Source organism: Pseudochaenichthys georgianus, chromosome 6, assembly GCF_902827115.2.
Source record: "Pseudochaenichthys georgianus chromosome 6, fPseGeo1.2, whole genome shotgun sequence".
NCBI classification, from domain to species: Eukaryota; Metazoa; Chordata; class Actinopteri; order Perciformes; family Channichthyidae; genus Pseudochaenichthys; species Pseudochaenichthys georgianus.
In genome coordinates, this window is record NC_047508.1 from 29,696,347 (window position 1) to 29,717,250 (window position 20,904).

General features: G+C 39.1%; 2 protein-coding genes across 4 annotated transcripts; one reads left to right on the plus strand and one right to left on the minus strand.

Moving 5' to 3' along the window:
* Window positions 1-7,430: 7,430 nt before the first annotated feature.
* Window positions 7,431-11,120, minus strand: lrrc61 (leucine rich repeat containing 61). Its single transcript, XM_034084354.2, has 9 exons — window positions 10,911-11,120; window positions 9,850-9,945; window positions 9,624-9,770; window positions 9,440-9,500; window positions 9,148-9,233; window positions 8,996-9,061; window positions 8,828-8,896; window positions 8,517-8,642; window positions 7,431-8,115 (listed from the first exon to the last, which is right to left on the minus strand). Exons 1-9 carry the CDS (start codon window positions 10,939-10,941, stop codon window positions 8,009-8,011), a joined length of 789 nt encoding a protein of 262 aa, XP_033940245.1. The 5' UTR covers window positions 10,942-11,120; the 3' UTR covers window positions 7,431-8,008.
* On the plus strand, window positions 9,958-19,520 carry cib2 (calcium and integrin binding family member 2). 3 transcript variants are annotated; one of them, XM_034084356.2, is made up of 7 exons: window positions 9,958-10,739; window positions 12,285-12,518; window positions 13,861-13,895; window positions 16,292-16,403; window positions 17,882-18,029; window positions 18,113-18,308; window positions 18,698-19,520. In XM_034084356.2, exons 2-7 carry the CDS (start codon window positions 12,468-12,470, stop codon window positions 18,717-18,719), a joined length of 564 nt encoding a protein of 187 aa, XP_033940247.1. In that variant the 5' UTR covers window positions 9,958-10,739; window positions 12,285-12,467; the 3' UTR covers window positions 18,720-19,520. The 3 variants fall into 3 exon arrangements, with proteins under 3 accessions (XP_033940247.1, XP_033940249.1, XP_033940248.1); XM_034084358.2 differs by lacking the exon at window positions 12,285-12,518; XM_034084357.2 differs by lacking the exon at window positions 12,285-12,518 and having other exon boundaries at window positions 10,686-10,735.
* The last annotated feature ends 1,384 nt before the right edge of the window (window positions 19,521-20,904 follow it).

The window sequence follows — 20,904 nt, forward strand, 5'->3', positions numbered from 1 at the left end:
AGCGGATATCCACTCTGAACCAATGTGTTTTTCAAAAATAAACCCTTTAATACATTTAAATTATTTTACATAATTTGTCATTTTAAAAAAAAGTTTTATTATTTCTGGAATAACGTTCAGTTATAGACTATTTTTAATATATAATTTTATGTTTGCAAATTTCAAAAAGAAAAGGTTGCCGTTGCTCTTATTTTGGACATCTTCCGGGGATTGCACTGAGATGTCGATGCATTTGTGTGTAGTGTATGAGTAATACAGCTCAATTAATAAACTAAACTAAATTCAACCCGCTCAAACAATAAATGATATCCCTATCATTAACAGGCTAACGACATATTTTGGTGTGAACCATGGTCGTATAGTGACTTAAATTGCAGCAGACAGTTCAGTAGAAGGCCAGCAGGTGGCGCCAGTGGACTGCAACTGCGAGTCGACCTCACAAATATGCATGTTCTTTGGCTGTGGATGTGCAAGGTAGTGCAGTGGTTCCCAACCTTTTTTCCCAAGATCAAGAGGGGGGGGCGCAACAGCGGTAATTAAAGTTTCAAAGTCGAATCATGCTCCAACTACTGTCACAAACTGGATGAATGTGAAGTATTTTGTTAAAGGAGGATGAAAGCGTAATTAAGGAGCACTATTGGAGTGACTTTGATGGTTATTGGACTCAGGATTAATTCATTTGGATTCCCGCTGTATGCAGGGCCGCCTTAATGCACGGGCTGACCTGGGCTGAAGCCCAGGGGCCTACGGAGATCAGGTGCCTATAGAGAACCGCAGTGACGTGTCCTAAAACCCGGAAGTAAGTTAGCATTTTTAGCACTTCCGGTTCCTTCGTCAAAAAAGCAATGTATTTTCTCCATAGGGTTTTGGAAAATAGCTCGAAATAAGGTCTGTGGTTGACACAAATTTAAGAGATAAATCACGTTTTGTTCTACGACAGTAGATACATCAGCAGTGACCCCACTGGTGATTTGTGAAGAGTTTACGTGTCTGAAAAACGATGGTTGTTACCGAGTGGCTGAATAGGACTACAGAAATGGTCGAGTCCGTTGTACGTCATTACGCCTACACACGTAAACACTCCCGCTAAGTTTGTTTTCCCCTGTGTTCTGCTTGAAAGCAAGTACCTGCCTATCTTTAGTAGCCTATCTGTAGTCTCTTTAGTATCTGTATATCTATATCTTACCATTAGAATCTCTATTTTTGAAATGGTCATTTTTAACACCGTAGTTTTATAAATTATAGAACAATTAATTACCAGTGTTTTCCAATTTTACTCGGCAGTTCGTTTCGTTGGCTAACGTTAGCTAAAGCTAGCGCTACTAGTTAGCTACGCAATGGTTTGTTGCTTTGCTCCGGGTTGCAGCCACAGGTCTTCGCATGAAACGTGCTCGTTCTATCGTTTCCCGGCCAATGTTTTCCAAAGGAGAGTCTGGATTCGTGCCATGAGGTAAGCTGACGTTACATTGTTGTCCATGTCACGGTGAAATGTAAATGATGGGTAGTGTATCGCCGTTTTAGAGATGGCACTGCTGAAAAGACCGCAAAATAAGTAAAGATAATGAATACATCCTATTAAAACCTGTGTGGCTTATATGATAAGTCTAATTAGTACAAGTAGCATAACGTTTCACCGTGTAACTAAAGATTGTAGTCAGGGAAATCAGTTTGACATATTGAACTAATAACAAATCACCTCTGGCTGGCAGAGAACTCTCTGCTCCATAGCTTCTCTTGGACGTAACATCACATGTACATTTTACATTTATATTCAATTTAATATTCCATCCCTAACATACTTTTGTATATATAATAACTTATATTTTGTTTTTCTTGTTATGCTGCTGCAACACAAACATTTCCCCAATTGGGATCAATACAGTAATATCTTAATTAATTAAGAAATATAACTATTATAATTAGTGTAGCAGCTGACACCTATTTTCAATATGGATTAATCTACCTTTATTTCTTTAGTTCAATTTTGATCTATAAAAATGTCAAAATAGTGAAAATGTTCACGAGACAAAGTGCAAGGTTATATCTTTAGATGTTTTGTTTTAGCCTATGTACTGTATGTCTTAATGCTCTTATTTGTGACGATGTGACTTCCATGAAACTAATATTTTATATCTTCCCAACAGACGAGCTGACAGGAAGCCTAACCCCCTAAACGCACCAGGAGCGTCTGCGCCACGTTACGGCTGCGCCGCGGCGGTCGTAAGAATCGCGGCCACTCTAGTCAATGGGTGCTATTCCACCACACGCGCCGCGTTACGGCTCAGACGCGTCCCAGAAGCGGCTCGGCGCAGCGCTTCTCTAAAATTAGGATGAATCCTATTTTTGCCGCGGCGCAGCCGTAAGGTAAGGTCGGACAGGCAGCCCCCCCCCTCGCAGGAAGTGGAAAGGTGAGCATCCGGGCCAGGCCCATCCTGCGTATATACTAATTTAGCAGACCCCCCTCCTTCATCACAACACCTCCACTACGATACGCACAATGGACGACGAGGTGTTCATAATGGAAGTGGAGAAACACACCATTGTATACGATGTAACCAATGCTTTTTACAAGGACAACATCAGAAAGGACAAGGCCTGGTTTTTAGTCGCTGCAGTTTGTGGAGTGGAAGGTAACAACTACATATTAATGTTTTAAAGTTAATTAAGAACTGTGAGGCTGCACACACGACGCTCCGCTTCCGCAACGTTTTGAAACGCGCCTGGTGTGTTAGGTCGCAGGAGGAGGTCGCAGGAAGAGGTCGCAGCGTGGCGCAGCCGCAACGTAACGCGGCGCAGACGCTCCTGGTGCGTTTAGGGGGTAACACTCTAACAACCACAACATTGCAAAGGCGAGTAAATGTAAATTAAAAACGATTCACAATTTCTTAATTTCTTCTTCTTTCTTGCAGTGAGGTGAAGCTGACCTTGCACTTGGTGCCAGTAAGGATGCTCCTCACGCAGGCTGAATGTTTCTCCTTCCTTACTGACACAGAAGCCCTTGACTTGCAATGCTTCACTAATTGTCATTTCCCTGGCTCCGTAGGGACACTTTACCTCCAGCACAGCGGGAGACCCTTCCAGACCATCTGGAGATGCCCCCAACACTCCTGATTGGGAGAGCCACAAACCTGACTCATGGACCTGCATCTGGGTTGCAGTGGTGAATGCCCTGACGCCCTCACATTCATTCATAGTCCCCCACTGTACAGACAAAACACCACCAAGGGTCTGTTGTTGCCCTAGCACCCTGGCACTAAGGGAAGCAGTCACACGCTTTGACCTCAGGACAGCTCCAAAGTTGCTGGCAGTCAACCTTCCTTTCCTGAACAAATGCCAGTTTGGGTTGGTTCGCTGACCAGTGTAGCCAACTGAATTGCCCTCTGTTGCTCCTCAGACAATGCCATGCTTGCCACAATTGCCTCAGGCCCCTGATGCCCAACAGATTTGAGAATTTCAGGAACAGTAAGTGTTTCCAAGCTGTAGTGTTCCTCTTCTGGCTCGGGGGAGAGAAGCCAAGACATTCCTGAGAACCTGCCCCCGAGTCTGTCTCTCAGCCAGTCACAATCTTCGGAGGTGGGCTCTCTTGTCAGCGGGTTGAATGAGTTATTGGTTGGAGGAAATAGCTCCTCCACTGAATGCGTACGTTTAGCTGCCTTTGGCTTCTTCCACTGACAGGGGGTGTCAGTGCAGCTGAAAGTGTGGATGGCAAAGATGGCTAATGCAGCCGCATGACTGCATTTCCATTCTCCACCTGGGCATTCACATTTTGTGGAGAGAATTCCCTCTTCTCCTGTAGATACCTGTGGTGGTGGGATTGTTTTATTATTTAAAATATATTTACATTTGTAATGCCTTCCCAATTATAGCCTACTGTATGTTTATTTCATGGATATTTCTGTGTTTTCTGGTGTGTAAAATGTGTAATCTTGGGGCCTCTTCTCTTTAACATCTACATGCTACCACTGGCTCAGATAATGAAGAACAACAAAATAAGTTACCATAGCTATGCAGATGACACACACATTTACCTAACCATTTCACCAGGAGACTATGCTCCATTTCAAACACTGAGTAAGTGCATTGAACAAATCAATGACTGGATGTGTCAGAACTTTCTCCAATTAAACAAAGATAAAACTGAGGTAATGGTTTTTGGAGCCAAGGTGGAACGTATAAAAGTTAGCGCTGAGCTTCAGTCTGCAATGTTCAAACCAACAGATAAAGCCAGAAATCTAGGTGTAGTCATGGACTCTGACCTGAGTTTCAACAGTCACATTAAAACAGTTACTAAATCAGCCTACTATCACCTAAAGAATATATCTAGGATTAAAAGACTAATGTCACAGCAGGATTTGGAAAAACTTGTCACGTTATCTTCAGTAGACTGGACTACTGCAATGGTGTCTTCACAGGTCTCACTAAAACATCTATTAGGAAGCTGCAGTCCTCACTAACACTAAGAAAGTGGATCACATCACTCCTGTTCTGAAGTCTTTACACTGGCTTCCTGTGTGTCAAAGAATAGATTTCAAAATACTGCTGCTGGTTTATAAAGCCCTGAATGGTTTAGGCCCAAAATACATTTCTGACCTCCTGCTAAATGATGAACCATCCCGATCTCTCAGGTCTTCAGGGACGGGTCAGCTTTCTGTCCCCAGAGTCAGAACTAAACATGGAGAAACAGCGTTCAGTTATTATGCTCCAAACATCTGGAACAAACTCCCAGAAACCTGCAGGTCCGCTGCAACTCTGACTACTTTTAAATCCAGCAAGAAGACTTTTCTTTTTGCCGCTGCTTTTAATTGAACTATTCACATCTTAGACTGCACTGTAACTGCACTGTATTTTTTCTTTTAATGTTTATTTTATTAGCTTTGCTTTTTAATGACTGATTTTAAATGCCATTTCTTAATGTCTTTCATTTTTTGTAAAGCACTTTGAATTGCCATGTGTTGAAAAGTGCTATATAAATAAACTTGCCTTGCCTAATAAAGATTTCATGTGACACATAAAATGGATTTGTTGATGGGAATTAATGTGAATAAATTAACTCTAGGTTAACGGTACTCTTGCTATAACTACTCACCGACACTCTATAAACCTTGTCCCTCATGCTAGCCCTGACAACACCGGTAAGCACACCTTCATCTAGGCTGCACTGTTGTACGTGTCCTGACTTGTAGTGGTTCTCTCCTCTATCTCCATTCTTCTTGTCATCTTTGTAAAACGATATCAGACTGGTAATTGACACAGCCATGACTTCTAGTTAAATTCAGTGTGGCTAAAATGAAAAGCTTTGTTAAAATATGCAAGCACGCGGAAGTCAAAGTCAGCTTTATTGTAAACAAATTCTACATGTGTTATACATCCAGAAATATCGTTTCCCACATTGTGACATGTATACATAAAACAAAACAAAAAGGGCCTAGATAAACGTGGTATACATAAAACAAAACAAAAAGGGCCTAGATAAACGGGGTATACAGTTTAAAATGTTAATATATTTAAAGTGTTCAAAGTGCAGTTTCAGTGCAAGTCAGTTGAAACGATCTTAAGTTGGAGTGACGTTGAAGTCGTGCGACCCTGCTGCTGTACTGGCTTGTAGTTCGTTTATAGCATAACGTTAGCATTTCGCTTTTGGCGACTAGATTTATGATTCAAAAATTATAAAAGTAGGAGAGACATGTGGAGATTATCCGGCTGAACAAAACGTGATCCTTCTCTTAAATGTGTGTCAACCACAGACCTTATTTCGAGCTATTTTCCAAAATCCTATGGAGAAATTGCATTGCGTTTTTAACGAAGGAACCGGAAGAAGTTTACATCCGGGTTTTAGGACGCGTCACTGCGGTTCTCTATAATGAGCCAATAAAAAAGTTTGAAAAAAAAATGTAATTAAAAAAAAAAGTTTTTTATTTCGGATGTTTTTAAAAAACATTTAAATAAACAAAGTCTTGGCTTTCAGAATATGAAACTTTTATTTCCAAAATCACACGATAAATACATTTTTGAAGCTTGTAAAGGGAAGATGACAGCTCTCACTCGCCACTCACTCCTCTTCCCTCCGGCTGACATTATGAATGTAAGGCGTATAGTAATCATAGATAACACGGCAGGGTCCGTTACAGTTTGTTTTCAAATAAACAAAGTCTTGGCTTTCAGAATATTACAATTGTTTTGGCAAATTCAGATGATAAATACAACGTTGAAGCTTGTAACGGCATAATTACAAGCGGAGAACGGAGTAACTTGACGTCACAGCAGGCATAACAACAGCCTGTGTTTCTCGTGAGTGTTTTCCCCGGGAAACAAACACAATACACACATACGCAAAAATACACAAACACACACACTCGCGAGCTTCCCCCAGACCAGTAATCCAAACGAAAATATCTTCCCTCTGTAGTATTTTGATAATTTGCTCCGCTAATCAATCAGATCGATGGATTCCAGAGATTTTTCTCAAACATGATGACTCCGAAACAGTCAGTGGGCACCACTTAACAGCCAATCAGAATGAGAATATGTTTCACATGTGACTTGTTCAAATTGCGAGTGATTGAGTGACAGATGAAGGTTGTTTAGGAGAAACATTTTGAGAAGAAAACGTTTGAGAGTGGCGCTCGGGAAAGGAAATTGTTGAGGGAAAAGGAGTTTCGAGACAAGCAGCTATTACAAAAAATGCCGAAGCTTACAGGTTATTTTAAACCTGTAGGCCAGGATGAGGAGGAAGGACAGATGAGTTCTGTACCGAGCAGTAGCGGTGCCGGCCGTGGGGCCTCGGAGCCAAATAGGCCGTCTGGTTCTGATAGCGATGGAGTAGCGGGAGAAGAAAAACAGACAGGAGGGACATTATCTGTTGGAGGAGATGGAGAGGATGACGAGGACTTGCTACGTGGAGGGGAGCCAACGGCAACCGGACAAATACATGAGGGAGGCCCGATACGTCACTCATCTGGAGGAGAGGACCAGACGCGCGTAAAGCAGAGTGGAGAAGTGCGATCACAGAGCCTGCCGAGGCTATACATGACTTTCATTTGTTGTTTAAATAGGGGGCCTACATCAGCCCCAGGGCCTGATGGCAGGTTAAGGTGGGCCTGGCTGTATGAAGAAATGAAAGGACGGCGCAAGTGGAAACAATTCACAAAGGGATTAAACTGTTTAAAACACATGGTCAAAGTAAACCGGATTTTGCCGATGTGTTTATGTGGATTCAAAAGTCGTAAATAATCTACAAAATTCAAATTAATTAATCAATTATTTTTTAGATTTTATTGTAATGTAGAGACAAGACTTTTAGTGACAATCATGTATTGCGTTACAATTATATGTAAAAAATAAAAAAATGTAAAAAAAAAAAAAAAACTAAATATGATATTTGGCCTCAAATCATCTGAGGCCTGGCGCCCCCCCCCCCCCCCCCCCCAGGTTGGGAACCACTGGTGTATAGTATAGTTTCAGTGGTGCAAAGTAAACAAGTACAAATCAAAGCTCTGAAGAACACGTTTGAAAACATTGTATTTTTCCAGAACTTGTGTGTACACATAATAAACAACAATGTTATAAAACAAATAGAAACAGCTGAAACATCATTCAATCACTTATTGCAAAAGTTCAACTTACAAGGAAAGCAAACAGCATGGGACACATTAACTCCCAACATTATCCAGCAATGCAATATGGATGAAGTTTATAGAAATTGTTAAGCAGCATAGCTCCAGCATAAATGCAGGATACAACATGGTACAAAATGCACACTGTGCAAGTAAAGACATCTTTGAACCAAACTGAGAGTTGTCAGTATAGATAAAGGTTTTCAAACCACTTATGCGTATCGTTGATACTCAATGCATAGGATGAGATAGAATTTCAACAAATGCCTCACAATGCAAATACAAAGCATGTGTCTGATACTGATCAAGCATTTGGATAAAGCTTAGTAATTTGCAAAGCCTACAGTACAGCCATGGTACATCATACAACAAAGACAATGTTCATATAGTCCAACTCAAATAGCATACTGCTTTGGCTGCTTCTTCAGGCTCATAGATCTTTCAGTTTGGGAAATAACGTGAGAGGCTCTGTTGTTCAGGAGTCTGCATTCATGAAGTACATCTGTAGAAAAATAAATGAAGGTCAATTATGATATGGGATAACACACTGTCATTCTTGCACACTTAATGTAAATAATATCCCACTTTTATATTCTGTTAGCTGTAATTTAGCCCTTCAGTATTGTTACATTTGTCAGATAGCTTACATATTTTTTCTTCACAGTCAACATTTATATTTCAGTCTATAGTTCGGTTTATCATCTATTTTGAGATTTTCTTTTCTATTTTCTAGTCTTTTTTTATTTCTAATTATGTACAATACTTGTTTTACATGCTGCTGCAATGAAAACATTTCCCAATGTGGGATTAATAAAGTATATCTTATTAAATGGTGGACTGTAGATCAAAGGAAATGAAAACATTTCTTAAAATTACAAAAAGGCCCAGCACAGAAACTCTTACCGTTGAACTGTTTGTAGGCTTCTTCAATAATGGCATTGTTTGATCTTTTTAACTCCCAGTAATTATCCTCCACCCATGGTTTGCAATCAGTGTGTTCCACAAGCTGTCCATTCTTGTATGAACCAGCTTGAATAGAAAAAAAGAAAAACAGTTCAGTCATATTTTACATGAACAAGAAAACTTAGTCAAGCAAGGAAGAAGACATGACTGCATCCTGAACATGTCATGGATGCCATTCATACATTGTGTACAACTAAACATAGTCTCAGATACAACTCACGATAAAAACACACACTAAATAGCTAATGTACCTTTGATGGTTTCATCAATGTCTTTACATAATTGGTACAGTTCACTGCCACGCCCAACCACTCTTTCCCCTACAATTTAAAAACAGGATAAAAAATGTAACATTAGTCTAAGAGTTAATGTTATGCAGGAGACTAAATGAAAACATGATATATACACATGTACCTTACCATCAAGCACCTTGATGTGGGGGAACATCTCAAGAACTATGTTTCTATATGCTGCGTTCCTGCACACTGTGCAGAGAGAAAGATATTGTGAGTTCACTTCACAAGATGTTCCATTAACCAGATTGTATAAAAGCAAATTCACACAAAATTACCTGGGTTAGTGTAATTGTAAGTGTTGTCTTTAAGACGTATACTTTCTAGCTTTCTCAACAGCTGAAGGCATTGTAGGTTCTCAATGCTGGTAAACAACAAAGAAACAGATGAGAGATGATTTTACAGGACTTATCCAGAATATTGCTCTTAAAAATATTATTGCCGCAAAAATATTTAACATCAATGACATTAAATAGTTCTTATACTATGATATTAACATTGTAATCAATAACATATTGGCATTCTTATTCATTTAGAGTAAACATTTGGTCAATGGTCGTATAGTGATACCTGGATATGATATTACCAGCCAAGTTTAAGTTCTGTAAACCTTCACAATTGCGCAGGGGTTCTGAAAGTACCAAAGCAATAACATGCATTAAGAAATCTATTTATATTCATGGCAGAGACTTCCATGATAAGTGAACAAACATACAGTATGCAAATAAACAATAAATTGCTCCTGACATCTTACCTAAATTGGAAATCCTGTTTGAAGACAAACAGAGTACAGAAAGAAGCCGGAGAGATGCTAGAGGAGCTACATTTGTTATGTTATTTCCAGAGAGGTCCAGTTTCTCTAAATGTAAACATTCTCCAATGCATCCAAGATCAATTATTCCTGTAAGACACACAGTTAGCATTATAAACTATGATGCATTTATGAAGGGGTTAAATAGTAGATGTTAATTACAACTTACCAAGACCTCTCAGTTTGAGAAACAGTATTGACTCCAAATCAAATTCTCCTGTACGCGACTTGAGCAGCCCAGGCGTTATCTTCTCACAGTCTGCATCTGGAAGAATCAGATAAATATGAGTGCAGAAAAACAAACCACGTCTTCTATTTTTACATATGCAACACAATCACAGAGCAAGGATGTGTGAGTCAGGGATGCAAGAGCAGAATGCCGGAAGCACTGTGTCTGCTCTGTACGGTGGACCAATCAAACAACCCATGCAACCCTTCTAAAAAATACTAATTCAGGCAGACCTTGCATTTCATATCTCGCCGCACAATGAGCTTTTCGTCTGGCAGCTCTAGAGGGAAGGGGTCACACACAGACAGATGAGCTGTCCTCTGTGCTGTCTCTTATGGTATTAGCTCGCCCCAGTTGTCTGCATGAATAACAACTGAGGACGTTATATTTGGTTTAATTTCCTTAGGCAGATTTGGTCCCTCCATAAACATGAATACTCTTTCATGAGACTGCATACACGAATGACTTATTCACCTGACAAGAAAGATCAGACTAACCAAAAATAATGATGTTGGGGTCTTTTTTTTCACATTACATCCTTTTAAATTGTCATCACCCCAAGTTGTATTTATACACATTGTAAAAGGAATGCCAGACAGGTTAGTATGACAAGACAACATGATGGGGGAAACAGTCATGGGTGGAATGAGTAGGGCCACCAAACACACATCTTGCATATGTCAACAGCTGCAATAATAAATAGGCTGATGATTTTTAGCGTAGCTTGACACCAGTAAATGTTGTTAGCTTGTGTTAGTAGCCATCTGTTTCTTAGCTGTGAGTCAGCGGATGCGTACTCTCATGAAGATGATTCAGCCGGATGAAAGTGGGTGGGTTATTAAATGAAATTCTAATTGTTTGTTTTTTTCGCCTGATGATGACACACGTAAAATGTTGTGTAATGAACGATACGTTGTTAGCTGGCTCTTAGCTGAAGCCGCAGCCAGCTAGCACAAGCTGCTAGTGGCTAGCGTAGCAACAAGCTATCCATGGCAACTTACCTTGGTCTTTATCTCGCTTAGAGTCCATCATGAGCAACTTTGCAAGATAACTTAACTATCGCAATAAGCGATGATTTTAACCAATGTGGTGGAAAGACAAAGCAGTGGTTGTTTTATGGAAATGTAAAACTGGCATCTGTCCTGGGGTGCAGTCAGGACACGCTCACTGTACTGTCTGCTTTGCTGCAATAATAGGAGGCAGGTGGATTAAAGCCTGCAGTCCAGCATAATGCTGCAGAGCTAGTCTAATGCACTGTGAGAGAGGGGAGATAAGGACGGGGCTGGAATATGTGTTACAGTATTTTTTATGTTGTTTTCCGGGCAACAGGTCTCAGGACTCAATTAAAAGTGTTGTTCTTGTTATAGTATTGCCGAAAAGTATGATCCATAGAGGTTTGTTGCGGTAAGGCTGAGTCAATTCTGAATGAAAAGCCAATTAAGTGGTGATTACATCAATATGATAAATAATAAATGAGCATGCAAAGTATTATCCAATCAGGGATTAAATAACCTACGAAAAGATGCATGTTTGGAAAGTGGGTTAATGGTAAGTATCTAGGGGTCAGAATCAAACTTTCTTGGTGCGGGAGTTTGCACCTGTAGGCACAATTATCCAGAGATGGGAATTACTACGTTTATTTAGGCTGATTAAGTAGCCTACTCATCAGTACAACATAGGCTACAATAAGGCGACTTGCATTCTGAGTAGTTACTTCATGTAACAACTTGATATTACGTAATGTTTCTATTCCATTTCATATCATGTGGAGATGTTATATTTTTACATTATTTATGTGACATCCGAAGTAACCATACTTGGAAGAGTGAAAATCCGAATTGTATTGACAATTAGGTATTTACTTGTTCTGTGGTGCATACACATATAAGAGGGGAAAAAAATACAGAGAAAGAAACACATTAAAGAACATTAATACAAAAATATAAGTAGAAAAATACAATAAAAAAGGATAAAAAAATATAGGCAACATTAGCAAATGTTTAATATGATAACTTTTGATGAGGGACTTGTAAGAAAACAGTTGAACATATTATATATTTGTAAAAATGTAATTAGCCTACATTACAGTTTACTATCGTATTTTGGATATCCTTTTCACCAACATTAAGAAACTCCTGAATCAAGAGAACACAGCCTCTTCGTTACCAGAAGGTTCTAGTTCACGATGAGGTATTTTTTTATTTTTTTTACCTGAGGCTGGGGTCCTATTGGTTTGCCTCCTGTGGACAGCCGGTGTAAGAGAAGCAGATCAGTTTGCAGCTCAACCTCCCATGGCTACGACAAGACTGGACACGGCTTTTGTTCTCTTCATTTTTCACGTTTTTCCTGTTTTTGCTTCATTCTCTATGTACCAGTCATGGCGGACATCTCCAATAAGGACAACAACACCTACAACCTGCTTTAAGAGTTTGCACCGTGGCGGCATCCTGAGCGGAGACTCGGTCTTTGCCGCGGACCCCCTAAATGCCTTTCATTGAGAAAAGGCTTCGGACGTTCAGTGTTGTGAATGTGTACAAGCAACAGATTACCTGATTAAGATGGGTAATAAACAAACGATATTTACTGACGAGCAACTTGATGCCTACCAGGTGAGCTTGCATGTGTGTGTACCTGAAGCATGTTGGAATAGATCATTCATGCCAATATTCAGAATCAGAAAGTCATGTTAAAGCCTAAAATAAGTAATTATAAAGCACTGTGCATACATCATTGTCATGCTTGTAAGTATTAATTGTGAGTGTTTAAAGGCCTAAGTGCATGCATTTTTCCATGATTATTTATTAAAAAATATTGTTATATTTCACTGTTTCTCTTTATTTCCAATAAGTCAAACCTCGCAGTTTAACCCCATGTGTTTTGGATATAATGGGTTTAACAAAAAAAGCCTGAACATTTACATTTGTTATAAATATCAGTTGGTCATAGTCTTCATAGATAATTGATTTGCAATAATCAATTTCCTACTGGTCAGCTTGGACTACTGTTTAAATATTTACAGTTTCGAGGGGACGATAGCAGAAGGTTTTGATTTCATTGAGGATCTTGTGTTTGCTCTGCAACTATCTGAGAAGATCTGGCTCTCTGTTTCCTGTAACAATGATCCAAGTTTTCCTGGGAAGGAGAAACACATCTTTTTGTGCACAGGTTTATCATGTGATTAGGTGTGGACTCAATAATTGATGCCAAGCCGGTGTGACTGTGAAACTCTACTCTAGGAGACAGGTCACTTCTCAAGAGCCTCTCTGGTTACTCCTGCTGCTCCTTAAAAACCTTATTATTATACTGTTACATTATGTTTGACTTAGCTTCTGTCTTGGGCATACATTTTTTCATCCTTTGTTTCTAGGATCGAATGTACGATTATACACCTAATTCAACCTCAATACCTCATTGTGCTCTAATTACATTTTCTATAGGCTTTACTTATAATGTGGTCTATCGTGTTGGAGACTAGTTGGTTTTGATAATTACCTCACATAATGCTTTAAATACATAATTATCATAACCCAAACATCCTAAGTAGTCCTGTTTGCCTTGAGTGGGTAGATTTGTCTCTAGAGATCAGCTGGCTCCGCTCTGCTTCTCCCACTCTGAGCACAGCTCAGACAGAGTGGATACAAGCAGAGATGTAAAGTGAGGTGGCTCCTGCAGGCCTGTTGGATAATGTGTGTGCCAACACGTGCATGTCAGACAACAGCAGATCATGTTGCCCTCGCCACATCGTTCCTATTGCAAGTGGCCGGTGACAACACTCACACATGTCATCAAAAGAGACACTAGACACCTTGACTAGCGTTTACAGTAAAGGTAGTTCACGTGACTCACAGAAGTGTCATTGAGAGGATTTCATAAAATATGTAAATGGTTTTGTCCCATAAACACTTGTCATACAGTCATACATGACGTCATGCTTTTCTTTTGTCATTGCAGGACTGTACGTTCTTTACCCGCAAAGAAATTCTTCGGTAAGACTATTATCAATTCTTCCTCTTGCTTCTGATGGATTGCTCACAGATGTTGTTGTTGGTTGTAAACCACCTGCTGTAGCCACAATATAGCTGACACACAATAATGTTACCACACGAATGTCTTTTATATCACTATGTTCCCTACTTGTTATGTTGTAAACATGAGCAGTGCATGTAATACTCTATATTAAATCACCATACATACTGTCATAACAAGGGAGTGTTTACAAAATATCACGGCTTCAGAGTACATTTGGCTCCTATTGGAGGAATTCAAAGTGTCTCACACGTTATGCCCTGCCAAGTCATCAGAGCAGACTGCTGGCCTCCTGGGGACCGAATGCTGAGACTGGTTTATAGGCAGCTGTGTTGTGTTTGGGAAATGTTCAAACAGGGGAAGATAAATAATAGTAGGTAAACATTTTAGCTCTAACAAGCTGAACTAAAGCCTTAACACATGCACTCCTTCCAATATATACAGTTCATTATGTATAGTTACTGTCGTATTTAGAGTATAACACAATTACATGTGTGCTGTTCGAGTAAGGGCTCATTTGAATGATAAAATTACAATTCAAATGGGAATCAATCAATCGTGTCATTTTATGTGGTGTATGTTACTATTGCTATTGTGAAGTAGAAATATTGCATTTTGGCTTAGAGTTGAAATATAATTGAATGATCATCTTATACAGCCAATGTATTGTCTTTTTACATCTTCCCATCAACAGCCTGCAGCATAACAGATAATGCAGACAAATGTAATTACATGAATTGCACAGAATGTGCACTTATGTCCATGAAGATTGCTTTTATGTGAGATAAGTAAAAATCTTTACATGTTCAGCATCACCTACACCTTTGAAAGCCATGTTGACCTTTTGACTGGTGTTGTTTTCAGTGTCACATTTCTACCTCTTTTGACATGTGCAAACTCAACACTTACAAAAATATCAATCTACTCTTCATGATTACATGAGGTATCATGATTCATTGGGCAGCATCATTTCTCTCTTCCCATCACTCAGCCTGTTGATGACAGGCATAAATTAAACAAATGTCTTGCTTTTATTATTAATGGAATTGGATAATAATGCTCATGTTTCAGTATCTTTTATCAGTGGTTCTAGATGTTGAAAGATAAATAGCTGCTTAAAGAAATTAAATGCTGTTACTCAAGAATGTCTCATTGTAACATTAGAAAAGGATGAAAGTTGCATGGAGGACTGTTGGCTCTGAATTGCCAAATCAGTATATGGGCAGTAAAGTTGTTGTTGTTTTTAAATGACAGTAAGACAATGCAGTCATTTGTGTCCTGTTGTCTCACCTGTTATTGTCTTATAGAATTACACAAACTATCAAGAATTCATAATGGAAACAAATTAACTGGGTTGCTTGATTCTACGTTTTTTCATTTGTAAAGCAGAGGTGATCAAATGAGTATCGTACATCAATAGCCACATTTCTTCAGCAGGGCTCTGTTAAATTATACTTTCTTTTTTTCCCATTCAATTTCACTGCATTTATGCTGCTTTTTCTCCTTTGTTTTCTTATCAATAAGCAGTGTGCATGTACATGTTCCTTTTCAGTGATATTGGCTTGACTTTGACTCTAATTTAGTTTCAGTGGACTGGAAATATAATTGACAATCAGCAGAGGGCGTAATTGGGTCCTCCACTTTATGACCTTCATAAAACACTTCTTGTTTCTGTCTCCAGCTGCAGCGTTACAGAACAGTTACGTAACATAAAAGAAACATCTCTAAAGGTCATAAGGTCCAACAGATTTTACATTTCAGCCTTATGTCATATTTTAGCATTAAAACCAGATTATAAACATTCCAGGTTTTCTTAATCTTGTGTTTTTGGAAATAAAACATAATGTTAATAAGGCAAATTTACAGACCCTTTACCTCTAAAGCACTTTCCATCGTCATGGTACATTAGCACTGCAGGTTTATTCGTTCATTTCTTGTGGAGTACCAATAAAATGTCATCAATTTGACAGGTTTACGCCAGTTTCCCTGCTGATTAATGTCTCTGCTCTGGCATCGCAGGTACACCATGACAAGATTAGTTAAAGGACAGAGTGAAAATGGGGTTGTAGGATAAGCCACTTTCCCAAGATAATTATTTGATCATTCACACCGAACAGGAGAGACAGTGAGAGGTTGGTTATGTCATCTTACTACATGAGTTGTGCTACAAATGTGTGTAAGCCCAAATCATTTCCTGTTGGATAAATAAAGTGTTATCCTATGTTTGGTTTCAGGTGTTTGAAAATGCAAATGCTTGTTTTTTGGTAGTCAATTCTCTTTCGTAAATAACAGCACACCTGAAGCATCAAAAATAAATACAATTATGTTGAAAGTGTTTTTGTTTTCTTTATTCTAGATTGCACAGCAGATATCATGAATTGGCTCCACATCTCGTCCCCATGGACTACACCAACGATCCTGACTGTAAACTGCCTTTAGCCTTAATAGTCAACATGCCAGAATTAAACGTAAATCCTTCTTTACAGTACCTTATTATTGTGTATGTTGAAACGCTTTCCTAAAGGATCTGCCATAATTTGTTTTCCACCAGCAGTGTACATGTGTTTTGTTTAGTTATTTTGGATTGTGCAGTAAGGACAATAAAACAAAAATGGCACCCACAACTTATGTGGGCCAACACCTAATCAATAAACACTCTCCGCCAGAGGACAGAATTGATTTTTAACCATCGGCATCATGGATATGATTGCATTAAACCACATTCTGTGATATCATGAAAGTTAATGTGCCATGAAACGCTCAGCCTCTCCATACTGACGGGCAAATCTTCTCCTATTTGAGGCCCCTGCCATTTGAAAAGAACATTCAGACAGTTTAAGAATGGCATGTTGCATTACCTTGCACCCACCTTTACCTTCACCTTTATCCTGCCCTCAAGTAACACACAATTTTTTATGGAGTTCTTATCCACTGAGATTTTAGCACAGAGACTCATAATGTGTTCTTCCTCTGGGCATAATTGGCTTTTGCCTGTAACTGTCACATGAGTGCACGGCCTGTAAGGATGGAGAAGAGGAGGAGGGAGACCACTCAAGGCAGGATTAATTTATAAGACCAAGACAATACCCAAAGTAAGATGCATATAGGTAATAAATTACTGAGATTCCAAGTCTCTGCTGATGGTCGCCCCTTCAGTTTGAATTTATTACAAGTTGTGTCAGCTAATTGCCTGTGATATCAATTCTTTAATTGCAGCTTGTGGTTGAGCAACCATGAAAACAAATATTGGCTTCACCATAACAGTCAGCTTTTTTCAGTTGAAACCTGTGATCAGCAGAAAACACTTAACCAGTTTATACCTGATCATGTATGAAACCGACAACAGATTGTTAACATGTGAAACATAGTTCTCTTATTATTCTTTAAGATATTGATTTTCCATATACTTCCATGTGTATCAACAGCAGTGGCGGTTCTATACCAATTTGACTGGGGGGCCACTGGGGGGCCAGTTATTTTGTGAGGGGGGCACAATAAATGCAGGACGAAAAAGAGAACTAGACAGTATGAAGTAATTGCGCATAAGAAAACAATGCAATACAGTTATTGGTATTTGTTTCAGTACACTTATTTATTTCAGATAGATCTTATAGTTATTACTGTTAGCTTCAGCTTAAGTTATAGTGCAATGTTTGCACTAACACCATATTTATATAAAAATAAAGGCAATGAACAGTTACATCTCTACTTTACATACGGGTGTCTTGCACAATCTCACATTACAGCAACAAAATCCTGCGGTTTTTGGCAAACCGAGTACCAGAAAATATACATTTAAAACAAACAAAAAAAAACTTTTCATTGTTAGGGGGGGCCACAGGGGAGGTCAGAGGTCAGTGTTAGGGGGCACTGGTCCCCCCTAGAACCGCCCCTGATCAACAGTCCCACTGATGTATGTAAAGGTTGTCATCTCTTCTATCTGTAGGAAAATCCTTTCCGCAACAGGATCGTAGAGTCGTTCTCAGAGGACGGGATGGGGAACCTTAGTTTCAATGAATTTGTGGACATGTTCTCAGTCCTCAGTGAAATGGCTCCTAGGGAACTAAAGGCCATATATGCCTTCAAAATATACGGTAATGACACATTCCAAAAACATTCAATTTAAATTGTTTGTTTACATCCAGAAATCAATGCCATTAATCTCTTTTTCTCACAGATTTCAATGTGGATAATTACCTGTGCAAAGAGGACCTGGTAAAGACTTTGAATAGGCTGACGAAGGAGGAGTTGACTCCTGAAGAGGTGGTGCTGGTGTGCGAGAAAGCCATCGAGGAGGCGGATTTAGACGGAGACAACAAACTCTCCTATGCTGACTTTGAAAACATGATTACCAGGGCTCCAGACTTTTTAAGGTGATTAAATGTACCACACTAAAGAAAAAGCATGTCTTATTTTGAGGATTTTTTCAATATAATGTTTACACCTCATTCTACATTACAAGCTGTAAGCCTTTAAAATCAGGCATTATCCCTCATGCTGCAGTGCTCTGAACTGTTTGTCTTGTCTCTGGTTACTCTGTCTTCAAACCCCAGATGGCTGTTAATCGTGTTCATCGTTTAACTGCCAGTTTATCACTTTAATCCCGAGCCACCACTATGTACATTCATTTATATGCAAATGGACTCACCACTCACTGTCCCCACTGAAATGCTGAACACATCTCTCCCTGATTCCTGTGAGTCAGTTTGTGTGCATGCACTATGAGTAATCCTGTCTCATATTGTCTTCTTTTTTTGTCCAGTACCTTCCATATACGAATCTGAGAGGGCACCGTGGAAGGTCAAAGGTCGGCAGCGTTGTGAACCTCAGGATTTTAGCTGCACCTGTCCTGGCCACAGCACAGTGCCTGTCTCCCACTCCAATGGTCAAAAAAATGTTTGCAATCAGACTTTTCTGGCCTCGGTAAAGTCTGTTTAGCAGGAAAGGATATTACTGGATACATTTGCAAGGACACAGCATTTTTTTTATTGCAAATGAAAATGTATTTTCCTTTTACCAGCTATAAAAGGGCTCGGCAAGGACTGGTCTCTTGTTGGAAGAAACAGACTATTCTTTCCACATTTTAAAGTTAAAATATTATAAATGAAACAAGTCTGTAATGAGCTAGACTTTGTATTAATGCATATTAAGCTCAGTCAAGAATGCATAAAATGCTCATCTACCTATCTTGTACATGAGATACAGAATATATATATAAATTCTTCCCACAATGACACACAACATATTTAGTGTTTATAAGGTTAAGGGCAAAGCTTGAAGTGAATAAAAGCACAGCATTGGCATTAAGGGCATCCAGATATTTTATATGCAATATTTGTACATGCAGTGTGTTGCTTTTAATCATTTGGGGTTGTGTTGTGGAGCTGATCACGACAATCATATCTTACTGTTTTTCAGATACATGAAGGGCTCTGTCGTCTGAACAAATGTTGGTAGCTTTTTCTGCTTCAGCCATTATCACAAGATAACAAATACAGCCATCTTTTGGATATACATGTTACAGTATTTTATGTGACTTCAGGTATTTGTCTTACTTTTAATAAATGTTTTTGTTTCTGTCTTGATTTTCTTGTATGTGAATGCATTTATGAGGTTTAGTCTTGTTACCGAGAAAAGCATGAAATAATACTTAAACACAGGAGCTCTTACTGTTTGTAAACCAAAAACAAACCATTTCAAGTAAAAGGCCTGACCTGCAACTTTGATGAGTTCATTAATATCCCGTCCATATATCCATTTATCTTAACCCACCCACCCATGATGATCAAAGAGCGTGCACGGTAAAGATGAGGAAATGACTGCGCCTCTGCATCGCCCATCATATAAGCCTTAAGAACTTGTTAAGCAGGAAGTGGTCATTAGGAGTGAGCTGTGTCAGCAAGCATGATAACATCCTGCACACATAGTTACATTAAACCAGAAAGCTGCAGGGAATGGTCATGTTGACTGATGATTCCTGTGTCTGTATCATGGGTCTGTATGTGACAATTTTGTAACATGTGGAGTGCCATGTTGTTTCAGTATAGCATGTTTTCAGCTCAGCTTGTAGCAGTGAGTCATACTGTGCAAGTGGATGTTGGGCAGCCATGCAGAACATTGTGTTTTTCCTGCTAAGAATCACGTCTGGGTCGTCTTTACACCTTTGTGCAAAAGCTGCAAAACGTTTTTGTTTTTTTAAACCTAGCATAGACCATCCAAACTCAAGTGTGTTTTGAGGCAATATAATTTCCTGTTAGCAAATGGTAATAACAAATGCAACAAGTCGATTGTTCAGACTTGATCTCATGTATTATATTTATATATACAGTCTATGGTTATAGCAGACAAAAAAATAACATGCATACAGATCAACACCAAAATATGATTGTACTGAATATAGCTACATGGTGGATGGTGTTCTCATGCACACTGACAGCTATGAAACATAGGAAAAAGTTAATATTAAGTGTCTTCATTCGCCTAAAAAGGGGAATACATTGAAGTCAGTTAAACAGTGTGCAGTCATCAGAGCAGCCGGTTAATTCCCCCATTATCTCCAGTTGCTTTTATGAGGGCATTGAATATTCAGGGCAATACAGTGCTGATTGTGTGGCTCCATTAATTACTGGTCTCACAGAGAACATCTGTTTAATTATGATTCCAGCTGAGAAGCTTCTGGTGCAATGTGATACTGGAGCTGTAAAGCAACCGTAACTGTACGCAACTGTTCCTGTAAATAGACAGTGTGTGAAACTCATACATTTCACTCAATGGGATCTTGTCTGTTTTAATTTGATGTGATTTAAGGTTATTCCTTAGGCTGGAGGTCTGACTGCTCAATGCTACTGTGTCATGCACCAATATTTCCTACATTGCTACTGTTTCTTAAGATTGTGGTGTTTTAACCCTACCAATTATTTTATTATATAAGCAGTATAAGAAATGAATTGATTATATATTTTTCCTTTT